Source organism: Mycteria americana, chromosome 1 (assembly GCF_035582795.1).
Source record: "Mycteria americana isolate JAX WOST 10 ecotype Jacksonville Zoo and Gardens chromosome 1, USCA_MyAme_1.0, whole genome shotgun sequence".
In the NCBI taxonomy this organism is placed as follows: domain Eukaryota; kingdom Metazoa; phylum Chordata; class Aves; order Ciconiiformes; family Ciconiidae; genus Mycteria; species Mycteria americana.
The window spans coordinates 90,093,773-90,118,622 of NC_134365.1; the positions used below are offsets into that span (position 1 = coordinate 90,093,773).

The following is a 24,850-nucleotide window of genomic DNA, read 5'->3' on the forward strand; positions in this document are numbered from 1 at the left end:
ATCTAAATGTTTTGGGACTATGGGTTATCAGAGCAAGTGTTTTCTTATCCTTGGTTAGGACCATCATGATACTGACAACAGTACAGCAGTAAATATTGCTGATGAAAGCCTTTATGTCAGCTGATGTAGGAACTCTGTATCTGATTTGTTGAGGACTGTACTATAACATGAAACTTTAACTTTTCTGGTCTCTACAGTTTGCTAGATGATTGTGTCAGCAGAAATCTGTTTGGAAACCATTAGCCAAAGCCAAATCTAATCCTCAGATCCAAAGCCTTTGGATGTTTTCCCAAAACAGCTTGTTTTGATAAGCTGCAATATCAATTTCAGTAGCTGCTGTAGGATCAGTAAGAGCCAGAGGTCCTTTCTGAATGACTCATTCATATTTTTCATTACTGCTCTGATGCGTGTTCTACTTATCCATATGGCTCAAAGATCATGACAAAACTTGGAGGGGATCTGTGTGTGGTTCTGGCAATAGCAACAATATGGACCCAGGTGGGTTTGAGTCTTGAATCTAAAGAGCATGCTCTTTCAGTGGTCCAGCTTGGTTAGATTTATGTTCAGAACAGATGGATCTTTCACCTGTACTGATATCTCTGCATTTGAGTTCCTGGATGCTGCCTACCTGTTTGTTTATGACTGCTTCACAGAGAGAAATAGTCTAGCATGATAGCATAGGGAGTCTGGTGGAAAAGGTCTTCTGTTCAGGAAAGATGTTACCTGTTCTTGCCAGGAGAACAAAACCCCTCTTTCTGCTATATTGGACTATCTAATTTCCTTTAAATAATTTCGTCTGTTCCTTCTTTCTGGGTAAACCTCCCAGCTTCTTCTGCACCTGGCAGAGCACGGGAGGCTGAAAAGTCCTTGACTAGTACAGCAACAACTAAAACATCTCTGTATTATCAACACTGTCTTCAGCACAAATCCAAAACATAGCCCCATACCAGCCACTACGAAGAAAATTAACTCTGTCTCAGCTGAAACCAGGACACTTGGCAATAATAGCTGCAAGAAGAATGTCACTTTATTGTGTAGTCAAAAGTCTTCGAAGGACCAAGGCATCTCCTCTCATCATTTCAGAAGTCCCTTACATCGTGGGACTTCACTAGTTGCATGGGCCCGTTTCAGGGAAAATGCTGCAGCAAAACTGTGATTTTATGTGACATTCATTGATCTAATTTGTGTTTTGGTTTGGTTTTTTTAACTCACTAGGTTGTAAGAGAAGACTTTTGTTGAACTTTGAATTTCCAAACAAGCTTTCTATCACATAGTCCTTTGGTGACCAGATGACAGCTGAACTAATGGAAAATTCTGTTTATTGTCACAAAAGATTCTGTGCTGATTCCCACTGTCTTTTCTGTCGGTTTTGTTGGTTGTGCTAATGGTCATATTGTGGAAGGTTTGTCAAAGTATTTATTTTGTTTTGTGCCAATGAAAAATCATTCTACCTGCAACAGTCCCACATTATTATGCAAATGGCAGATTCATTGATCATTTTGCTTTTAAGCAGCAGCTTTGGCTTCACAATTATTTTATATAAAAGCAAATGCCAACCTCCTGCACTGAGGGATGAGCACATGTGCCCAGTTACAATAAACAGTTTAACATCTGGGAAGATATTTTGCTACTGTAGTAAATTGCTGTCACAGAACACCATGACTGAAGATGAGATTATCCACTAGATGAGTGGTCTCGTGCTGCCTGTGGACATGAAACTAAGCACTGAGCTTAATGTCTGTTGTGCTGTCGTGCTCTCAGTACTTGCAACATGGCTGTGAGACAGGAACAGCAAATCTGTGCCACACCAGAAGGCTCGGTCAGTTCCAGATGTGCTATATTTGGTGTATCTGCAAGATGAAATGTGAGGACAAGAGTTCCAGCACTGAAATCCTTAAAAGTTATTAAATATTTGGTAGTAAGAGCATGCTTGTAAAAGCCTGGGTATGATAGCATGGTCATAGCCTCATTCATATGGCTGACATGAGAAGTCACACAGCTGTATGTGATGGTGGAGTAAAGTAAGCCATCTGCTTCCTGGATACAATCAATGTAAAGACAGTATGAGTCTAATTTGAAGGGTTAATGGATTAACCCTTACAGGTGGGAAGCAACAGCTTATGGCAGAGCAAGGTGGTACCAGATCTCTCTTGCTGTCCTAAACCATTCTGAAACAAGGTGCTTGCAGTTCAGGTGGGGACTTCAGGTCGTACAAAGCACAGGCAAGATCCTGCATGGACAGTGTCACTTGTCCCACGTGCTGTTGTATCTACAACCCTCCTGATCAGCCTGATTTCCGAGGCATGTCTTCGTCGTCAGTGTGACTTTATTGTCATCCATCAAAATGAAATAATGGTCACATGCTGATAAAATTCATGAAACTTCTGTTAGAAACATTGAATATATGTTCTCTGCTATCTTTGGTGAAAACTTATTTCCTGATGCCCCAGGATTTATAGAAACATATTGTTAAGCTAAATACAGATGAAACTTATCAAAACAAGGCTACTCTCTGGCATTACCCAGAGTTTCTGGTGTAGATGGTCTCTGGCTTCATTTGCCCTGTTTACCTTCATGTTTCTTTCCCTAAACCGCATCCCTCTCTGAGTAAAGTAAAATGTTGTATGTTGACTACTGTGAGACTGACTTTTTATTGTGACTGGAAACAGTTGTTCAAATGTATTTCAAGACTCTCTTCATGGTGTTTGCTGAATGAATAACAAAGATCTCAATAAGTGCCTCTTGAGTACTCAAGCTGAGAAAGGTCTTTCTGAGTGGGTTGGGGCTTTCTCTACCCACACTTGTTCCTTCACGGCCTGTCTGGCAGATGTTCCTACAGCAAGAACGGGAAGAGCAATTTTCCGTTGAGGCTTGTGGGCCAAATGTAAACTGTGAGTGGCAGCGTGGCATCTATTCTTTTTAGGCAACCCTCATCAACTTTCTGTTACTGACATAAGTGCTTGCAAACCCCCAAAATTGAAGTTGTGTAGATATTTGGGGCGGGGGGAAAGGTGGGTATTTACCTTACAGTAGCTGGAGTTCTTCAAGATTTGTTATCCACATGTGCTGTGTGTCCTGCCTTCCATCTGTTCTGATCAGAAAGTTACTCCTGAGATTCTTGCTCTTAAATACAGGTTGCACTTTTTTCTTGCAACAGGAAGCAAGGTGCACAGAGTGAAGGCTGGGCTTCAGTGACTGTGTCTCTTAAAAGAATCCAGTCATACCTTCCTGGGACATATGTGGAATCCATGTGGACAAGGCATCTTAAAGGACCATGGTTTAACTATAGTTCTGATGCACAGAAAGCTCCTCCCCATCACATCAAGAACACTTCTCAAGAAGCACTGGAGTTACTGTCTAGTCACAGGCTGAATGCACTGGATGTGAACGACTAAACCCATTTCTGTCTCAGAGCTAGTGCATTTGCTAGGCATGCATGTTGACACACTAGGCAGAAGGGCCTTGATGACCTTGGGAAAACATTGGCTGGGAGAGGATTACTGCTGCCATTGAGACACCTGATCCAAGCTGTGACACTCCTGGCTTACGTGCAGCAACATGAACACCCCTAGAAGGAAGCTGTGAAGTGAATGAATTTACTGTGTGGGCTGCATGAAGGCTGCAGGTTGTGTAGTATCAGTGTGACCTGTTGGGAAAGTATAATTTTGGTATTTAATAAGCATTGCAGAAATGGCTCAGGGATGTGCTGGGATTCTGAAAATCTTGGATTCAGGTGTGTTGCTGACTTCTATGTGGGAGCAGGTTGTTCTGGCTCCACTGAAGATGAAATGTGCTGGGGGGGTATTTCTAATGGGCTTAATTCCTACGGAGAAACAGTGTTGTTAAAATAGACTTAAGAGTTACAATATACCTGTAGAGAATGACAGCAAAATCGAGGTGGTGAGCATCACTGCTGTTTTAATCCATTTTGCTTACCAGCATTACATGCTGGCAGGCTGCCTTGGAATAGAAATTCCACTTTTTTCCTTCTTTAAGCCAGTGAAGTCCTGACTCAAAGGGCTTCACTCTACTCTCTGCTTGTTTTTGAGGAGATGGATTAGCTGAAGTGTGAATGTCGTCTTTGTGGTTTATGCGGATGTTTCAGTAGATGATGAGTAGGTTGTCAAGGGAGATCTTTGGGTGGCCTGAGGAGATTTAATGGATACTGGAAGGTTGGGGGGGGAGGGGAGGGTGTTAGGTCTCATTAGTTTAAAAAAAATGGATCTTCAGCTGAGGATCAGCAGCCAAAATAAAATAAATACAGAAGATTTCCTATCAACTTCATAGAAAGTTTTTCTACAGCTTCATAGAAAATAGCAAAATGTACATCAACAAGGCTATTTTGGCTGTTGTTTTTAATCTGATTAGGTCTTTTTTGTCTGTCTTGCAGTTTTCTGCTCCTTTAATATTATTTCTGCAGGAAGAGTTTTGCTCTTTGGTTAAGCAAAGAAGATCTAAGAATATGTTTTACCTTCTATTTCTTTGATGCCCTTGAGCAAGTTGCTTAGCTGTACTTTGCCTCAGTTTTGTTTGCTGTAAAATGAGGCATAGGAGACTTCATTACACAGGTATTGGGAGGCTGAACTAATATTTGCTAAGCATTTTGAGCCTTCCAGTTGAAGATGCCCTCACTTGGTGCTGATTTATAGTATTTCTTCCTGAGATGCTCTTTTAGTGGTGCTTGTGGCATGAATAAACATAGTGAAATGTGCTGGCGGGCAGACAGTTCAATCCAGAGTAATAAATAAGAGATCCAGTGAAAGTGTCAAAGTTGTCTGCGTCGCAGAAACCTGTAGGCTATTGCTTTCTAAATTGATACTTTTTGTTCTGCTGCAAAATGCCTGAAAATGTCCTGAAGAAACTTACGCTATGGTCTCTACTGCAGCTCCTTAATCTTTGTCTCCTCCTTGCAGCCTGAAAGTGAGGGCCTCTGGCAAGGATCTAACATCAAAAGAAGGGTAATGCTACTACAGGGAGGGGAAAAATAATTACTAAATTTCCTGAACAGTAAACAGTTCGGGTTGTTTTCTTTTAAGGAGGTGGTCCCTCTGCTCCTTTGGCCCTCGATCTGCTGGTGGGTGTCTCTAGGGCGGGATGCTCCTGCCTGCCGTTGTTGCAAGCCTCTCCCTGCTCCCCGCCCCGAAAACAGCAGCCAGTGGAAAAAACAGGTTTGACGGGGAAAGTGTCACAGGAGTTAAATAGCGGTGGGGAGCGTTGCTCAGCCTTCGTGGGTGGGAAGGAGCTTCCCCGCTGCGAGGGGAGCTGCCACCCGCGCCGGTCCCTCCGCGACCGGCGGTGGGGAGCGCAGTACGCGGCGGAGGGCGCCAGGGGGCAGCCGCGAGCTCGGCAGGGGCTATGTGGGGGCAGCGCCCCCCGCGCGGAAGGCCCCCCCCCCAGCCCAGGGCCGTGGCTTCCCGCGGAACGGAGCCGGGGGCTGCTCTTGCATGTGCCCCGCTGCTCTGTTGGGGGCGAGAGGGCGAACTCCGAGCTCCACGGCTACAAGGAGATGCGGCTCAGCCTTCCAAATTCAAACTAGTCCCCACGGGGAGGGAGTCCGGCTTAGTCCCTGTTGTTTGCGAGGTGATGAGGTCTCCTATCAGCTCCGTGCTCCGGCACTGCGCGGCTCCGCACAGGGGCTGGGCTGTGTCCCCCGGCTCCCCCGTGGCCTCTGGGCGCCCAGCGAGCCCTCCTAAACGTCAAAAACAAACAGGAGGCGTCTTGACGCTCCAGTTGCGCGTCGCCTTTCCGAGCCCCTTGTCCTCTCCCTCTGGGACAATGTTTGCTTACTGCACGGAGCAGAGCCCTAGCACTGAAAGCCATCCCGAGATCTCGGCATCCCGAAGGGCACTTTCCTCGCCCTCCCGCAGATTTCAGAGCAGAAAACGGGGCAAACCCTGCCCCACCTTCGGGGTAGTGAAGCCCGGCAGGGGAAAGGAGGGTAACTCCGGGCCCCCTCGGCCCATCCCTCTCCCGACGCTTACTCCCTAGCACTTTCCCTCAAGCGAGCAGGAGGCCGGGGAGGATTTCGGTGGCCGAGCGGTGTGAAAGCATACAGGAGGAGACTGTGCAGGCGCAATCAGATCTTCTCATCGAGAGTTATTTGCTAAGTCCTCCCCGCTTCCCTAAACACGAAAAATAGGAGCCGAGCCGAAGGTTGGCCCGAGTCATCACTAGCGTGGGGAAAGAGGGAGAAGCGTGCTACATTGCCCGGGAGACCTTTCATTACTTTGTTTTCAAGAGAGGGCAAAATACACCTGATACTGCTAATTGCAGGGAGGAGAGAATGAATGTATCGGCAGATAAAGACGCCCGCCTTCTTTTGCTGCAGTACGAGCTCCGATACACGACCTTTCCTCTTGCAAGGCTTTATTCGTTCCCCGCTGCCTCTGCCGGGGCTAGCTAAATACGCCTTCGAAACAAAGGCAGAGAGGTGGAGTTTGGAAAGCCACGTCCGACCCTGGCCGTGTATCGCAACCTTCAGGCTCTTCAGCCTTGTAATGCGATGCTAAACCTCGCGTGGTCCTGCATCTCCTCGCCTCCGCGGGGTGGGAGCGTTGCAGATCTCCGAGCCCCGGCGTGGCGGGAGAGGTGATGGAGGAGAGGGGCAGCAGCCAGGCGGAGAGGGGCTAGTCCGGAGCTCTTCGCCTCTGCCGTCCTCCTCAGGCCGCAAACTCGTGGGTGGGCAGAACTGCACGCATCTGTGTCCCCATCCAGGGGCTCTCGGGGGGGTTAAAGCAAGGCAATGATTGCCTTCCTCCTATTTCGGCCAAAGCGAGCGTGTTTTGCTGACGCAGGGAATAAATCTGCGAATTGCACCCCGTCGTGTAACATTCCTCGCAGTTTGAGCTCTTCGGAATGAGCGAGAGGTTAAACGCCAGGTTCACGTGAAAATACCCCGGAGACAATGTGCGTGGGACGTAGGAACGGGCAGGCAGGGGAGGCAGCAGCGGCGGACTGCAGCGCTCTTGCTTTTCAAACATCTCAGCGGGGAAAATTGTAGCAACTTCCCGACGACAAAAACCAATTTAGGGGAGAAAAGAAAACAGAAACCAATTAGAGAGTTGATACGTTTCGAGAAATGAAGCCTTGAGCGCCCGGCACCGTTCGGTGCAGGGTACAACGTTAGCTGCCGTAGCTAATCCCGCTCATCATCTTTGTTCTTCTCTCGGCAAAGCCTGGCGAGTCCCGCCAGTCTCCCCGCGGTTTCAGGAGGCTCTGCGTGCCGGAGCCCGCGGCGCTGCGGGGCCGAGTGCGGGTACCCCATGGCTCCTGCAGCTCGGAGCAGCCGGTCTCTCTCCCCGGACCGTCCTGGTGCTCACCCCAGGCGGAGGGTCTCCGCTCCTGGCTTCTCCCGGAGTCCCGGGGGTCAGACCCGCCGAATATATTTTCTGCCTCTTTTATTTCAGGCGACTGAGGCGCCTGCCTCAGCGATTCGCGTTGTGCCTCGCAAACTTTCTCCAAGCGTTGTTGTGTCTGAAGTAAATTTTCTAAACAAGCATTTGCTTCCCAAATACGGATATAATCTTCCTGGGCTTTCTTTCTAATGACTTCCATTGAATCGATGCTGCAAAGCTCTATCTTATAGTGCAATACGGAATGTGGCGTTGTACACATATGGTTTAGTTTTTTCCCCCTAATTCTTGCGAGCTGGGCAGCTTTGAGCCGGGAAAGGTATATTTATATGTATTTGACTCCTTCCACATTCTAAGACGCTGCAGTGGTATAGGATGGTTTGGGAGAGCTGTTGGGTCAGAGAGATTAAACTAACTCTCGGGCAAATGCACTTTAAAGCGGATTCCGAGGAAGCGAGTCTATCCTCAGGACAGAGCTAAAAATGCCCTGGAAAATCGTTATTGCTCTTGCGGAAGATAGGCTAAGCACGGAGAGATCAATTGTAATGGCAAACACATCAAGAATAAGAGTTAAGATCCCGTGTGGGGAAAAAAAAAAGTAGAAAGAAAAAAAGAGAACGAAGGTACATGTAAAGCCGCTTATAAAAGAAGATGCCTGCGAAGCCGGGAGAGCTGTGGGGCGTGGGTGCAGGCAGGGCCCGCTATCGCGAGGTCTGGCGTGCAATGCGGTGTGCAGTGCGGGCGTACCCGTAGGGGTGAAGGCAGAGGGCAAGAGGGGTGGAAGGTGTCAGGCAGCCTGCCCGCAGCCGCGCTCAGGTATACGGCCGCCCCGGAGCCGGCAGGCCGGCCCCCGCTGCCTTTCCTCGCCGCCCTGATGGAGCCGGGGGCTCCCCGCCTGGGGAACCCCACAGCCGGCACAGAATCACGCTTCCCGGTCCCCGCAAATCTCCCTCCCCCCCTCCCGGCCCCGGGCGAGCAGGGGGGCTGCGAGGGCTCCCCGCGCCGCTCCCGAAACGCATCCTAGCTCGGAGCCTGCACCCAGGGGCTCGCCTGCCTCTCACGCCGCGTGTGTCGCTGTGTGAGCGTGTGTGTGGGAGCGTCCTGTGTGTGTGTGGATGCGTTAGGCTGCCGTGTCCGTGCCTGGTTTCTATTTGAAGGCATCTAGAAGTGTTGTCTCTGGTCTCCACGCGACCCGCGGGCAAAGCAGAGGGGGTGAGTATGAGTGATGTAGCCGCTGGTTGTGACCCCTCTTTGTGCTGTGTCTGAGCTGCCAGGCCATCTTGGCTGGAGTGTGATTTTTATCTTCAGCTGCTCAGGAGGAGTTTACTCCGCGTTCTCCTTCTTCCTCTGAACTTGACAGCGAAGTGTCGGTGCGGTTTTATTTCGTGCAAGGCAGTGCCTGCAAAAGCGATATATGCTTCCATCCAAATAAATAAGTCCGAGTAAACTCCGCTCTCTGAATTATGCCACCCCTTTCCAGACTGAACTCAAGCTCCTTTTCTAACTTGCAAAATCTGTCCGTGTCCCTGCCTGCCAATCTGTCCATCTGTCTGTCGGTCTATCTACCTTTGGGGTTGGGCTTTCTGGGAGAGGCAACCTAGGTCCAAGCAGTGAGTACTCAAGTATATGTCCAGTCCTTTACCCGTTTGCTTTGGCTGGGTTTCACCGCTGCCCCCCGAATTCGTTCTTATTTGAGTAATGAGAAAAAGAAAGACCTGTCTCCTACGTGAATAGCTAAGGCCCCCAAACCAAACCCCAGTCACAGCAGTCAAAATTCAGAGGGCTTCTTTGGAAGAAACGTATTTGTATTTGTATTTATCTACACGAGCATAGACCTGTAAAAAGCTCCCAAGCCGCGCCAGCATGTGAGCGAGATGTCAACCCCTGTATTGTGCGAAAAGAGAGAACATTCATCTTCCTCTAGGCGCATTTGAAATAGGTTACCGGTTTATCGTTGGGGGTTTTTTTCTCCAGAAATAAACGTGATCTGATTTCTGAAACGGTTACGGTCCGTGTCCGTCCTGCCCTTCCCCCCCCCCCCCCCCCCCGGTATTTCCCCCTTTTCTGTTGATGTAGCTGCCGTCGCAAACGGGAGATGAACAATTCCGAAATCTGGGATCACGGTTAGAGGACGAGAAGAGTTAATGCCACCAACCCAGCTCTGTTTCTAGACAGACTTTTTTTTTTTTTTAATGGCAATACGCTGAACGAAGGGTGCTCTCCGAAAGGACGAGCCTCTCGGCGTTTAGCCGTGAAACTGTGAAGCAGGGAAGCTCTGCAGCTGCGGAGATCCCGACCCCGAAACGTTTGTAGCTATTTACGATGATTATTTGTACTGAGTGCGGGAAGGCGGGAATGTCGAGCTCTAACTGCAGCCCTGCTCAGGTTTACGGCCGCGAACCGTCGGGGACTGTGCTGTAAAAGCCTCCGCTTTGGCAGGGAAACACCCCGAGAGCTGGTGGGACACCACGTTTCATGTGGTGCCTCCGAGGTATCTTCTCTCCAGCGAGGCTCTGGGGCTTGTGCGCCGTGTCGGTCTCGGTCTCTCGGGGCAGGGGAAGTGTTGGCTAAATTGTTTTCCAATGCCGAGGTTAAAACGAAAAGGCTGCCTTTGAAGCGTCGCTTATGAGACGCGCGGCGCAAACCTGGAAACCAAGTCGCCGGGGATCAGTGGCGAAACCTAAAGAGGGGATGGGGAGCCTGGAAATCTTTGTAGCAGCAAAGAGGATTGATCGCATAACACAGGCTAGACGGCGTCCGCCCGAGACGTGCGTTTAAAAATCAAAACGGAGGAAAAAAACCCAGTGAAAACCAGAGAAGATGCAGCTACAGTAAAAGCGGGTCACGTAAAACCTGCACCGCACAGGCCGACCCGCATGCCCGGTGTCAGGGCGGAGGGAGGAAGGTGTGACCCAGACGTGCCACATCTGCCGGCGGGGCCTTCGCCGGGGCTCCCCGGGCCCCGGAAGGCGACGGGCGAGGCCGCGGCTACGAAGCAGAGCTGAGGATCGCGCAGCTCCACCACCGGCGCAAGAGGCGTTGGGAGGGGAAGGATCGCCTCGGGGGCAGACCTGCAACTAAAGGCCCGGAGCCCCGGCCCCGAGTGTGAGCTGCTTTTGCGGTCCTGCTGACCCAGGTCGGCCTTTTTCGGTGCTGGAGGAGAGACTCGGAGCTGCTCTTGATTTCCGGAGCAGAGAGCAAAGCTCTGCGATTTCGTCTCCGCGGCTCTGTGGGTGATTCCTTCTCCCTCTCTGCTTTTATACGCGTGTCCATTAACTTTAAAAACTTTCTTCGCGGAGGTTTCTGTTCCCGGAGCTCCAGACACGTTTCCTGACACTGAAGAGTCCCGATGGGCTTTTTCCCTTTCGCAGGAAACCGCCCAGCCCGTAGGGGTTTCTTCTCCTCTGTCCAAGCTGAAAGACACAATCGTCGTTAAGGGGGCAAAAGGGACAAGCGCGGGGTGGCAGAGGCCAGGGGTGCAGGGTCGAAGCCATCAGAGCCGCCGCCTCTGCGGGCTCACCGTTTTCGGCCTCAGCCTTTCGCTGCGGGCATCGCCCCGTCCTGGGGACCCAGGAGCTTTCGGGACACGGGGAGAAGGGAAATGTCACGGCATTTCTCTTTGGAAACGGACTGAAGAGATGGCACCGAGGGCCACCGAGCTCCCGAGGAAGTGACCCCGCCGGGGAACGGGGCTTGAAGAGAGTGCGGTTTCCCCACCCGCTCTCCCCACCCGCTCACCCCGAGAGTGACCCCGCTCTCGGGGTATGCCTACCCCGAGGGTCCCGGGGCAGGCATACCCCTCCTAATAAACGGAACAAACATTTATTTGCCACTCCCGGGACCTGCCTCTCTCCGTCCCCTGGGTCCCGTCAGACCGAAGGCGTCTGCCGGTGAAATCTTCCCCTCGCCGCCGCCCTCTGCTCCTTCCCTGCCAGTGACTGGGTTACTCTCGGTTGCTGTGTTATACGGGGCATGTGCTGGGCGGTTAGAAGCCTCAATAAAATAATAAAGACTTAGTGGCAGCCCGAGCCTGAAACTCGTTTCTCTACACGTTATAACACAGTCCGCAGACGCCGTTTAGTAGTGAGGGGATTTGGGCTAGTGGAAAGACGAGTCTCGTATTATTTCTATTTGATCGCAAGAAGAAAGCCGTGTAAGGTGTTTCCTGTCTATTTGAGAGTTTGTACGGCCCTTTAGGCAGGTTATTTCTTCGGAAAACAGTCACTGAGCCCATTGTCTTTATCTGATGCTTGAAAGATTGGGGAGGAGAGGAAGGAGAAAAATCATTGTTAAAAACCACTTTGAAGTTGTGCAACTGTTGCTGCTCCAATTTTTTTCTCCAGTCTCCAGATGCACCAGAAATCGTTACTTTGATCTCACAAAGCAGCAATTTATATTTTTTAATTTTTTTTTTTTAATGCTTGGGTAACTCAGAGCGTAATGGCAAACATGCCGGCAATGAGGTCATCGGGCAGCGCGGGGAGGGCCCGGGGAGGCGGGGGGCAAACGCCGAGAGCGCGGGAATGAGGCGGCGGGGAAGGAAGGGGCATTCTCTCCGAACGAGCCTGGCTGCGGGAACATCTGCTCAGGGCTAATTTTACATCCCCGCTCGTTCACAAGGGAAAAGTCGCTGCCAGTGCACATGGAGCTGGCTGGAGCGTGCGAGGGATTTTCCTTTCCCTGCGCCTGCCCGGGGCTGGCGGAGAGGCGCGATGCCACGGAGAGAGGCGCGCACACGTCGGGTTGCGAGGAGCCCAGGAGCTGTTAAAAGCGCGGCTGGGGACATGGCGATGTCCGGGACCCGGCGTGGCAGAGGGTTCCCACCCCTCTTCGGCAGAGCGGACGGGAGATGTGGGGGAGCCCTCTGCTTTCGCTGGTGCACGGCTAACTCTCTTCGAGCGCTCCCCCCCAAATATGGGTCACCCCAGACAAAACCACGAGACTCGCGTCTCATGTAACGCTCCCAGCTCGGGGATGCGTGGGGTGGCGTTACCAAAGCCAACCCCGACCCGGTGCCTGCGCCCGCCGGGGCGCGGGCAGCTCTGTCTCTTCTGCTCCCTCCTGTGCCTGGACCGGCATCCTGGTCCCCACGGTCACGGCCACGGCCGCCACCGGGCCCGCGGTGACGGCAGGGGCAGTGCTAAGAGCGCCCGGATGGGAGCAGCAGGCTGCCAGCTGCCTCTGCGGGAGGGCGTGGGGGGGCTGCTCGGGCCGTCCCCTCCCTGACGGAGCCACAGCCACCTGCCTAAGGGGCTTGACTCCCGGGAGAGACCCACCCGTGCGGAGGTCGAGAGTTTATTTTGCTAAGGAAAAGCAAATACGAGGAAGGGGGGCGGGGGTCGGACCCGACCCCATCACTGTCCCACTGAAGAACAACAGCGCCGTGTCCCTGGGGTGGGTTGTGTTGAACCCGGCGATGAACGCGGGTGATTTTCTTGCTGAGCAATCGCTGCCGCTGCCTGACTTTTCCATCCCGAAGGTACCGACTCGGCTCAGCCCAATGCAGCTCCCGCAGAGCGTGAGGTGGCTCCCTCGGGACCCCGTCGTGCCCCCGTGGGGATGTTTCCAGAGCCTGCCAGCCGGGTGCCCGCGCTGGAGGGAGTTCGGCCCGGGCTCTGTTTCTGCCGTGCCTCGGGGCGCCCCGCTCGGGATGCGCCCTTCTTCCTCGGCGCGGGGGGAGACGGACCCACAGCAGCCGCCTGCGAGCAGGATTTCGGTGTAAGGCCGCCTGGAGCCACGCGAGCCACCGGCACCACGGAGACCTGGCTCCGACCCCGCTGCTGCCAAGGGGCGAGGCGGCTCCAGCCGCCGGTCGCTCGCGAAAGCTCCCAGGCAGCGCGGGGCTGACGCCTCCCCGCAGGCTGGGTCCCCCTGTGGGCTGGCGTGTCACCGCCCGGGCGGCCCCGGGAGCGAAGGGCCCGGCGCTGCCGCAGCCCCCCGCTTCCCTGGGCGATGCGGACCGCTCGCTGCCTCCCCCGCAGGGAGCCCCGCAGGCCGGGCACGGCGGGGCAGGGGTGCGGGGAGAGCAGCACACGCCAGCGGGAAGGCGAGGTGCCCACAGGGAACAGGAGGAGATCTGCCGGCACACGGCCGCCTCCCACCGCAGCCTCGGGGTGGCAGCTGCGGGCGGGGGAATCTGTGGTCTCCAGGGGAGGGGGCAGTCCGGTACCGCTAGACGTGGCCCTCCCCTGGGAAATGGGACCGCACTGACCCGCGGGTGAGGTGGCGGGATCTGTCGCAACCGCTCAAAAACTGTGCGTTTAAAAGGGGAGAAATGGCGGGGTGGGGTGTGGGGAGAAGCGACAGAAACGAGATGCTGACACTGTGGAGTCGCAGGGAGACATCAACAATTGGTGCCTATAGACCACATCAAAGGACTGCAGAGCAATAATAAAATGCCTTGAAATACTTCTTAATGCAATGTTTGCATTAGGCAAGTCCACAAATGACGCCGAATTTGCCATCACAGGGGAAAGAAAGCAGCAGATGAGGAGGTGTAGCCAACATTCCTCTGAAACCCGGCTTTAGAGGGAAAAGAGAGGAAGGGAGAGGGAGAGATTTTTATAATCGTGAAAGGCAAGAAGAGAAACCACATCAACGCAGAGCGAGCAAATGAGGCAGGGCAGGATTATCAAGGCACAGGGAGACCTTAGCAAACGGACCGATCTGCCACAAGACATCCGTAAAGAAGACGACTTCCGAACAGGATTGCTACAGGGGCATTTTTGACTCTGAGGCTATTGCTCGGCCCTGCTATTTTAAAAGAGGCCACACTTGTCCCCCTTGCGCATGACCCCCTGGGGGATTTGGGAGCACCTGAGGCTCGTCCCGGTCGCTGGAGAGCTTTCCCAGTGTGGGACGTCCCGGTGCGGGACGCCTCTCGCACTGATGAGGAAGGAGGGAAACGCGGGCAAATGTGTGTGCGGGCGAGGGAAAAGCCTCCAGGTTCCGGTCAATCTCTGCCAAACAAGCAGTCAGACTCAGATGAGCGCTTAATTGCTATTGTGCTTTTGTTTTCCAAAGGCAGAACCCCTATTCCCCGAGCGCGGCTCCAATGTGGCACAGGCTGGCTTTGTCTGGTTGCTGTGCGGCCGCTCTCGTCATGCTGGTCCCGCCTGACTGAAGCCCAAAGTCAGGAGTACCTATTTAGCCGCCTGCCACCCACGCACGACAGAACCACTGGATGCAGGCGGCTGAAGACTGTTCACTCGGGCAGTGGGCCCGAGCCCTGCAGCGGGTCTCCCTCCCTCGCTGGCTGCTCACTCTCGAGGAGATGAAGCCTCTCTGCGCCCCGGTCTGTGCTGAGCTTGCCAGATCCCGCGCTCAGGCTCTTGCTTTGCTGCCCCCTTCTCCCGTGGGCGAGCTGCTGTGCCCTCCGCAGCCGGCTCTCCCTCCTCACCCGCCCGAGCTCCACCGCAGCCGGCCGGCCGTGCCAGGCGAGAGCCGGCGCCTGCTGCCAGCGGTGCCTTTCCCAAAGCTGGAGCCCGTTGCGGATGAGCCGCCCGCGCCGGCTTCACACGAAACCTCCCGGTTGCTGCGCCCATCTCGGGCAGCCTCGGGAAGCGCTGCCGGGCTGCCTGCCCTCGCCCCGGCCAGTCGGGGGAGCGCCGCTCTCCCCTGCTGCGGGGATGTCCCTGCGGTTCGGCCCCGGCGGTCAGGAGCTGGCTGCTGCACCCCCCCCGCCCGCAAAACATTGTTCTCCGGGAGCCTGAAAGGCGGCATTGCGGGAGAGGGCGAGGGGGGGCTCACGCGGCGGGCTGGGCAGGCCGGCCGACGTCCTGCAGCTCTGGCGTCCCGCTCCTGCCGGCCCCCCGCCGGCCCCCCGCCGGCCCCCCACCGGCACCGCTCTGGCTTCGCTGCAGCTGCCGAGCCCGGTGCCCGGCCTCACGGCCCCAGTCCCGAAAGCGCTGGGGAGTGGGGTCTCTGCTCCCCGGGTGTGGGCTGCAGGGTCGGCCCTCGGACTCCTCCTCCGGGGATGCCACATGCCGCTCGCTTGACCCCGGGCGACGGCGTGGCTCCGCCGGCAGGGACGCGCCGGGGGCGAGCACGGGGGCAGGGAGAGGCCTTGCGGCGGGGGGACCATCGCACACGCTGCCGGGGTCGCGGGATCGCCTGCTGCGTGGCCACGTCTCCTCCGGGGCACGGAGAGAGAAGATAAATTCACTCGTAGTATCAATATCGTGATAGAAAGTGACCCGGACAAGAAAACATCCAGCACCGAGGCGGGAGCAGGGGGGATCTTTGTAGGTTTCCGCGCCTTTGCTGGGAATTGCCGGGGTGGGCTGTGGGGAGCCGAGAAGGCTGCGCCGAGGAAGGGAAAAAGGTTCAAGCGGATCAGGGCCTGCTCCACGGCGGCACGGCCCGTCGCCCTCCGTTCGCTTCCAAGGTGTCTTCTATCTTCCAGCCGGGAAAAAGCCCTGCGAGGCGGGCAGGGCGCACGGCAAACGAGGGACCGCAGGCAATAGCAAATCCTCCCGGGACAGCCCAAAATTTCGTCCTGAGATAGCCCAGGCGCGGCAGCAATTTCGTAACTAGAAACTAATAAAAACAGTATTAGAAACTAATAAAAGCTCGCTTAATACTAAATCCGGGTAAATTCCGGGCGCGGAGCAAGAGCGGGCGAGGTTTGCGATGCAGAAAGGGAGCGCGGGCTGGGGCCCGACGGGTCATGGCCATTTTGTGGGGACCGGAGACGGGTTTCTGGCGTGCCTGCTTTACACAGCAGTCGCGTTTCACGTGGGGCGAAATAAGCGGTGTTTGAGGTTACCGGGGTTGTGCCGCATGCATTGCTGCCTGTCCTGGAGGCCGGGGACCGCTCTCCTGCTTTTGTGTTGGTGCCTAGCGCTGGCAGCACGGCGGGATAAACGCCTGTTTTCGATAGCAGGACGATCACATCCCGCAGCCACCGCTCTTTTGAATAGTCCCATTAAAGTCTGCGGCGTTTTAGGATCGGCCCTAAACGGGATTGTTTACAGTATAACACATCATGTATGAGGTAGGGGAGCGCACAGACCTCTCTTGGTTCAAAGAGCTGTGCCTTGAAGAGAAAAAAAAAATTCCCCTTATATTTATTTTTTTGACTGAACACACATTGAAATGCTGTGCGCAGCTCGGCTTTCTTCCCCGGAAAAGCGGACTTTGGATCCCGGCTCGGTAACAAGGAGCCAGTTGTCCGCCTGCAGCGCCCCATACGAGAACCATTGTGTGCAAGACCCGCAGCATTTTCTGGGGGACGCCGCTTTTTCGGCGTGTGCGAGGTGTGGGGACAAGGTGGGGACCGGGGGGGGAGCATGGCTGCCAGGTGGGTCCGGCCTGGACTGGAGGGAAGTGAAAGCACGCTTGGCCACTCGCGCTCCTCCTCCCAGCCCGGCAGCTCCAGCTGGGGCGGCTGCAAGGTACCGTGGGCCTCGTGTGCGGGTGAAGCCCCGGATCTGCCTACTCATCACACTCAGTCCTGCGGGTTTGGGAGCCGAGGGTTGCGTTCCGTGGGGCTGGGGAAAAAAAAAAAAAAAAACCAAAACCCAAAACTTCAAACCCCTCAACCTACCCCGAATTATAATAGCGGCAATAATCTGCGAAGAAGTAGCTCTTCAACGCGCCGCCGTGTAAATGCTGTTTGCTACCGGCGTGAAACTGATTTCTTTTTCTTTCCCGGCGGAAAAGTAGAGTCGGGTCCCCGGCTGGGAACTTTTTAGACTAAAATCTCCCCGCCGGGACGCGCATGCGCTGCCCCACGACTGGCCCCGGCCCGGCTTTCCCGGTGCTCCTCGTATCCCTCCGGCCGCGCCGCGGCGAGGCGTGGGGCGACAGGGGAGGCACCCGTGGCCCGGTCCGGGCTCGGAGCAATAGCGGTGCTGAGCACGGCAGGGCTGAGCCCCTCGGCCTCCGGGAGATACCTGTCGCCTGGCGGGCAACCTCCCCAGGATGGGCTCATGTGCCCTGGCTCTGACAGTGAATCTGGTTAAAGCTCTTGTCCTAGAGCTTATCTAGATACAGCCCTGCTGCCGGCTTTTCCCCGCTCTGTCCGAGGTCCGCCAACCCTCTAGATCTCCTCCGAAATCCCCTAAGGGCGGTTTATTTATTGGAAAAAGAAAACAACAGACCGAAGAACGGCTGTGAGATCTCTCTCAGTCCCTTCCCGCCGGCCACCACCACCCCCGAGTCCACCTGCAAACGGGGGCAGGGGCAGGAAAAAGGAAGCCCCTGGGAAACCTCAGCGACCCACTGCAGATGGGGCCGGGGGAGCGCGCAGGGGGCGGCGGAGCCTAGCCCCCCCTTCCCCTCGGCACCGGCCTTCCCGTGTGAGCGACCTCGTCTCGCTTTGCCACCTTCTAGGGGTGTGTGTGGGGGCAGATATGTCTGTCAGAAAGGCAACGTGGCGGGTGGCGAGCTGTGGGCAGGCTGGCATTGTTGATTAGACACCTATTTTCCTCCGCGTTCCCTCTCCTGCTCGGAGGGGCCGAGCGGAGCGCAGCCTTTTTGGGGAGACCTCTGCTCTCCAGCGGGCCTGCCAGCCCATGCCCTCCGTGGAGCTGCTTCCGGCCTCTCGCCACCCCAGAGCTGCAGCCACGCGGATTCACCTGTCAGCAGAGACCTCAGCACCAGGGAGGGAGAAAATCTGCAGCGGAAGGCTTCTCCCCGAGGAGGAGAGGGAAAAAGAAATATATTATAGCAAAGCGGGTGGCAGGAGCAGGAGCAGCCGGGAGTGGGTCCCGGGACGCCCGTGGGTGTGAAGCGGGGTGTCCCGGGCGAGCGCGTCCCCAGGCTATGCCCGGGGACTGCAGCGCACGGGGAGTGAGGAGCAGACCAAGCGTGCCTGGGTGTATCTGTGGGTTTTATGCAAGCAGCGAAAGCTGAAAGCTGCAGAAACTCCGCGACCAGGCTGACAGCCAGGCGAAGTGGGTTTGTAGGCGGCAAATGAAGAAAGAGATCACCTAGACCCCCGCTTGTCGTTCCGGGTTGTTCTGAAGTTCGGCGTGGTAAATACAAAATGCATGGGTTTTAACCCTGCCTGTGTTGTTCCAAGGTAGTAGCTGAGAAGGCAGAAGGGTCTCTAGCCGGGACTTTCGTCTTTGTTTGCGAGGGGAACCTGCTTTGTTTGAATTATTCATCATAATTGCCTGTTTCCAAACAGCTCCACAGGGAGGCTCCGAAATGGAGCCAGGTCTGATTAGTGCCTGCGAAGAAGCGACGCCCGGAGCTGGAGGAAGTTCAGAGACAATTTAAGTTCCCGATTCGCCTCCCGTCCGGGAGCACTGGGGCCGGGATGGGGCTGAAGCGAGGGACAGGCCCGGGGACAGGGGGCATCGTGTTGCCTTAAGCCGAGGAAACCTAACGATACCGTTCTGCTCTGCCTGGTCTCCTTCTGCCGCCGCGGAAAAAGGAGAGACAAATAATGTACGTGCCCTAGTCTGCGGTGCCGAAATGAGCAGGGGAAAAGTCCTGGTAAAATGGAGGGAAAGTAGTGGCTGGTTTTTATAGTCCAAATGTGTAATCGGATTTTTTTTTCTCTCCTGATAGAACGCAGATAAATTTATGAAGGGAGAGCTAAGAGAATAATTACAGGGTGAAGGTAGTTAAATTTTATTTCGAGTCCCAAAGGCAAAACCTGACATTTTATTGCAAACATCTGGAAGGCTTAAGAGACTGGCATGGTGTTTGTTTAAACACTAATAGAGATTTTTATTCTGTAAAACACAAACAAAGCCCATTTAAAAACACTTGAGACTGTAAATATTTTGCGGTGGTTCAATTCTCAAGGCCTGAGAAAACCGGGGGAAGGGGGGGGGGAGGAATCGACGGCATAATAGGGGTATAATTATGAATTAGTTAATAATAAGCAACAATACCGTTTGTGCAGACAATAAAAATAAATTGCAGGCGTATTTTTTTCCGCAGTCACAATAGCTGACCCCGCGCAGCCCGGGAACATCACCTCGCTCGAGTTTCCAAGCGGAGACTTGTATTCGCTTTAAATTCGCCTCTTACGAGAGCGCCAGCCTCGAAATCCTTCGGTCCGTTTTAAAAGATAATCGACGTTGCATTAAAGTCCAGTAAATCACTCGCTCACATTATCAGACAGCCTTCAGCCCGCACCCGCTGACTAGTTTTAACATTGTTTTCAATTGCTAACTTTAAAGAAAAAAAAAAATCCCCGGACTAGGTCTGGCTAAAGGACCTTCGGTGAGGTTTTCCTTGCTGTGGAGCAGGGTTTGAAACCGGCTCGGCTCAGCCCCTGCGAGCAGCACATCTGGACAGCACTCCCGCCCCGCAGCCGGCTCCGCTTATTTCTCTCTTTTCCAAATATTGCCATATGTAAACAAATATTTTCAGGCTCGCTGTGCGACAACTGGAAAGCAGGAGTGAATGATTTCTTTATAAACCCCGGGGCCTGGCCCTGCGACCCTTGCTCCTGCCACTTTATTCCAGGGAGCCGTTTCCTGGATTTAATGGGAGCTACCCCTGCGAGTAAGGGTCTGGAATAAAGACCAGGCAAAGGGACGCATTCATCTCTGGCGGCCGGGGGTCAGAATCGGATCTCAGCGCCTGAATCCAGATTAAGCCCAGGCTGACTCCAAATTTACGCCGCTTGCCGCGGGGAGCGGGGACTCGGTCCCTAACACCGCTCCGGCCGAGAAGAGCCCCGGGGACCGGGCACCGGCGGCGCAGCGCGGGTGCCTTTTGCTCAGCGATGTTTTGGTGCAAAGGCTAAATCGAAATCCCATCCCCCGGCTTGGGGAGTGCGGGCGAGCCCTCTCCGCGCAGGAGGCAGAGATCCCTGCGAGGGGGCAGCGCTGGCTCTCCCCCTCCAGCCCCATCCCTCCCATTTACCCCCGGCGCATCCTCGTGTGCACGAGGCCGCCAGGTCGCTGCGGGGGCTGCTCGTTCCCTCCGCTCGCACCGAGGAGCGGCACTGCCTTTGTGTTCATCGCTTTTGCACCGCCCGGCGCAGACGGACAGAGGGAGGGCGAGCTGTGCTAAATCTCCCTGGCATCGGCGTAGCGGCAGGGGAGGAGGGAGAGGAGCGGCCGACGGCGGCTGTGTGTCCCCGCGCCCCCGGACACCGCTCCCGGGACCGCGGGGAGCTGCTTTCCCATCCCTGGCAAAAGGGTCTGCTCCCTAGGGTCTGTCAATTAGGTGCCGTATTGGCATGGAAACTCCGCAGTGTTACTGCTTGCTGCTGCGGAGGCCGTGTCCCGCTGCCAGGGCCGGGCGCGGGGTGGTCTCACACGGCTTTGCAGACCTCGGGCGGCAGCGCGGAGAGCCCCTAGGTAAGAGACCCAAAAGGGGTCGAGGATGCTTTAAGTTGTCGACCCGTAAAACCACACTTCAGGCTGTGAAAAACGTATTTCTGAGCTCTTACATCAGCCCCAAATTTCGTTTAAATCGCCCTGCCTTTCCAACACCATTTCCTCTCGCTAAAACGCTATAAATAATCCTCTGTTTTCTTGGGCTCTCTTTCTAAAATCTCCCTCCAGCTTCTTTAGAAGCCTTCCTCGGTGTCTGTCTCGCAGACGACTGTTTCCGAGGCTTTCGGAAATAGGAAAACGGGTTTTTTTATTTGGGAGACATTCCTTCGCCGAGGACACACAGGACACACAGCCGAGGGACCCCCTGGAAATGCATGTGGCCCCTCCGGGTCCCCACTTATCGGCCAGTCCCTCTGCCGGCTCCCTCCAAGCCCCTGCTTCTGTCGCTCCCTTCTTCGGGCTGCTCCTGCCCCGGCACTGCTCCCCGCGGAGCCGGGAAGCGGGGCAGTGCCGGGAGACACACACGACACCCTGTGTGGCAGTGCCGCCGTGCCCGGCGCTGAGCCCTTGGCGAGTGACCTGTCAAAGGCGATGTACAAGAGGGGAGGGGAAAGGAGCGGCGGAGAGGGGTGGGGTAGGGGGGTGTAAGGCGGGTGATGGGGACGCACAAAACCTGCTCCTCGGCCTACATAGCAGGGCTTAGCTTTTCCGGGATTCCCCGAAGAAACCGCTTCTTTCTCGCTTTTCATCCTAAATCTCTTTCCGTGCGTGTGAACCCCGGTAGGCTGTTGTCGGCGAGAGCCAGCGCGTTAGGCCGGGGAGAGGGAGCTGAAGGGCTTCGCCGTACCGCGTAGAGGTGGGCACCGTGGGGTCACTCTGGTAGCTAAAGGAAGTGCCCCCTCCCCCCCCGCCTGCCCCCTTCACTTGTGTCCAGCCCCATCGAAAAACCTCGCCTAAGAAAAATCTCGCTCTCCCACGGCGCTGCCCGAAGCAGCTCAGCGCCTTCGGGGAGCATCGGAGAAACACCAGCCAAAAATAATCCCTTCCTGAAATTTGGTGTATACCCTCGCCCGCTTTTCCACCGTGGCTCGAACCATATTAATTCCCTCCCTTACTTTATAATTATTTATTTTTCACCTTGAACCTGTATTCGATCCTCGGGATCGAATTAACCCCCGGCGGCTTTCCTCGCTGTGTTCTCCCTAGGCGTGTTTCGCTTGACTTCACCTATTTTTCCGTGGTCCCATCAGCTAACGAAAGCACACGGTGCTTCCTTCACCTTCTCAAATGCAGCCCTTGTTCCTTTTCACTGCGAGCCCCCCGCGCCACGCGCGACGGAGGAGCGTGGGAACAGCTGCTGACCCGCCTCAGCCTGGGGGGTTTCGGGGCAGAGTGAGCAGGCGACCAGAAATACAATGCTGAATATTGTCCAGGCAACCGGCCGGGATCTCTACCTAGAGGGTTTGTTGTCGCTGTAGCTAAAGTGGCAAACAGAAGCGGGGAAAAAAAAAAAATCCCTCTTCCCAAAAAGAAGGCGCTGCCCTGCCCGGGGGTGTCGGGGTCTATCTGCCCTGCTGCCGGCGCCAGCCCACGCCGCCCGTTCAGCCCCGCCGCTCCACGGACACGCATCGTTTCGAGGTGAAACTTCACCCCCCGCCCTCCCCGCGACGTTGCAGTTGCCGGGCCTAACACCGATTCCGCCGGCAAGCGCAAGTAATACATGGCATGAATGACGTTTTAAAAACACCCCCTCATCCGGCACCCCCGGGCGGTAAAGCCCCTCTCGGGTACTTTGCGAGGGGATTAGCTAGCAGCAGCCCCTGGGAAACGTGGGTGCGGCGGAGAGAAGTGCGGGAGTTGTTACCTCTCTGCATTTAGAGCTATGGGTTTCCTACTGGCTCCCCGTTCTTCAAACAGTTAATTCTCCCGGCTGGTGCTCCAGGACTCAGATGGCCAAAATTCCTCGCCCTGAAGCCTGAGTCTCCCTCCCCTCCCCATTGGGTCACAGCTTTTGGGTCTCTCCCGAGCTCTCCCTCCTATTGGCCGGGGACAGGTTTGGTGGGGTTTCTCCCCCCCCCCCTTTTTTTTTTTTTCCTTGACAGGCGCACGCAGCCTGCCTGGCTCTTGGAGGAAAAAAAAATCCCAGAAGTTTGGATCAATCAGAGAGAGACAGAAGGAAAGGGGAGAAGGGGAAAAAAAAAAAAAAAAAAGATGAAATCCAGCCTGCAGCCCCTCTGAGCGAGCGCTGGAGACCTGGGCTGAGCACACCCTCCCGGCTCTGCCTACGGAGTATCTGCAGTCTCATGTAGTGCCTTCAGGAGACTGAGGGCTGGTTCTTCTGGGGGTGCAGCTGGGGAGGGGTGGGGGGAGAAAGAGGCGAGAGGCTCTGCCTCTGGTCCCCGAGCTCTGCGGTCCCAGCCACTGGTCGCTCATCTGCCCAAGGGTCTGGGCTGGGGGATAAGATGAGTGAAAGGCGAAGATCGGCGGTGGCCCTCAGCTCCCGAGCGCACGCTTTCTCGGTAGAAGCCTTGATTGGGACAAATAAAAAGAGGAAACTGCGAGACTGGGAGGACAAGGGGCTGGATTTGTCCATGGAAAGCCTCAGCCCCAACGGCCAGCTAGGGGACAATGAAGACCCGACTCAGTGCCTGGAACTCAACCCCGGTTAGTGCAACTCCTTCCTCTTCGGGCACCCCCCAGCCCCACTCCCTCCCGGCCGCTCGCCGCTGAGCCTTGTCGGCAGCTCTGGGCAGGGAGGCAGCGCGTCCCGGAAAACATCCGGGACGGGGGGTAGAGGAAAAGCGCGGGGGGGGGGATTTTGCGGAGATTCTTTGGATTTTTTTTTTTTTTTCGGTTTACGGGGACTTTTCTCCTACTCACTGCGGCTCTTTCCCCCCCACAACTCCATGATCTCCTGGGAGGGAACGGCGTGTCCTCCCCCGCTTCCTCCTTCTCCCTCTCTCCTCCCTCTCCGTGCCTGCCGGTCTCAATAGTTCTTCCCGGGTGTCTCGGGACACGCGTTTCGCCTTGCCCCGGAGCTTCCCGACCATCGCGGGGGTGCCGCGTGGGTCGGGGGCAAAGGAGTGGGGCACGACACTCGCATCCCCGCGGGCGGGATCACCCCTTTCCTCTGCCGTGCGCCTTTCCGAGACACCGGCCACCACCCCGAGTCTGCCCCGCGGAGACCGTGCCGCCCTAACCGGAGGTTTCGGTGGAGGAGGAGGCGGCGGGCGCCCCAGATCAGCGTTGCACCGAGTCGAGGGGCGCCGGCTCCGTGCACAGGCACCTACGCCCCGCGGCGAGCTCCCACCCGAGACCTTCGCGGGCCGAGGGCGGGCTCAGCCCAGCAGCGAAGGGCCGGGGGCCTGATCCTTCCCCCGGGATCGGGCCCACCGGGGCTCAGCGGCGCGGCCTCGCTCCGCGCCCGGGACGGAGCGCGCAAGCCCCTGAGGCGGTGCGGGGGGCGGCGGAGGGAGGTCTCCCCTCTTTGCAGGGACACTGCTCCCGGCAGGAAAAAGGGCCTCAGCCGGGGCCAGGGGCAGTGGGTGACGGGGACTCCGAGGAGTCCGGCCCCCGCTACCGAGCCTGGCGCCTCCCGGGAACAGGGGCGTTTGCATCAGCGCCGGGGCCCGGCCCCTTGGTCGGCTGCACGGTGTTTGGGGAGAGAGAGCACGAGACTTCCTTCGTGGTATTTTAATTTTTAATTTAAAACTTTTACCTGTTTATTTATTCTTATTTAAAAGGGAGACGGTAGCTTGGAGCGATCGTTTGGCTCAAGCGAAGCCCTCGGTCTGCTCTTGTCCCCCTGGCCGTTTCGCTCCGGTCTAAAACGACGGTCCCGCAAAAGCAGCCGCGGACCCGAGGGGTGGAAGCGCGCTGCCGCCCGCGCCCGCGCTGCCCCCGCGCCCTCCTCGCCGTCCCCCCGCCCCGCTACCCAGCGCCTTGAAATGGGACGGAGGGAGCGGCCCCGCTCTCACAATTATATTGTTCCGAGAAAAGGAATTTTAGGTAATTTCTCTTTACTTTTTCTGTTAATATTCAGGTGGGGGGAAAAGGTCAAGCGATTTCTGTGCGCGACCCCCTAAGAGAAAGGGCAGAAATTTCCTCCACTCGCGCCAAGTCCACTCCGCTGCACTTGGAGAAGAAAACACCTTATTTTTTTTCTTTTTTTTTTTTTGCGTGACGTTCCCCGCGCTATCCATAAGCATCAGCTGCCCAAAGCCCAGCATAAAACACCCCAACCAACCA

At 55.7% G+C, this 24,850-nt stretch overlaps 2 protein-coding genes across 3 annotated transcripts in view; both read left to right on the forward strand.

Moving 5' to 3' along the window:
* Positions 1–2,602, forward strand: part of WARS2 (tryptophanyl tRNA synthetase 2, mitochondrial) — a 50,741-nt gene extending 48,139 nt beyond the window's left edge. For both annotated transcript variants that reach the window (XR_012777077.1, XM_075511661.1), the window contains one exon: positions 1,216–2,602. Coding sequence is in view for 1 of the 2 variants with exons in the window: in XM_075511661.1 (XP_075367776.1) it covers positions 1,216–1,239 (24 nt within the window). In the remaining variant the exon portion in view is untranslated. The remainder of the gene's footprint in view (positions 1–1,215) is intronic.
* Positions 2,603–23,015: 20,413 nt separating this feature from the next.
* TBX15 (T-box transcription factor 15) overlaps positions 23,016–24,850 on the forward strand; it is a 99,670-nt gene continuing 97,835 nt past the window's right edge. The window contains exon 1 of the mRNA XM_075491791.1: positions 23,016–23,266. Coding sequence (XP_075347906.1) covers positions 23,065–23,266 — 202 coding nt within the window. The 5' untranslated portion in view covers positions 23,016–23,064. The remainder of the gene's footprint in view (positions 23,267–24,850) is intronic.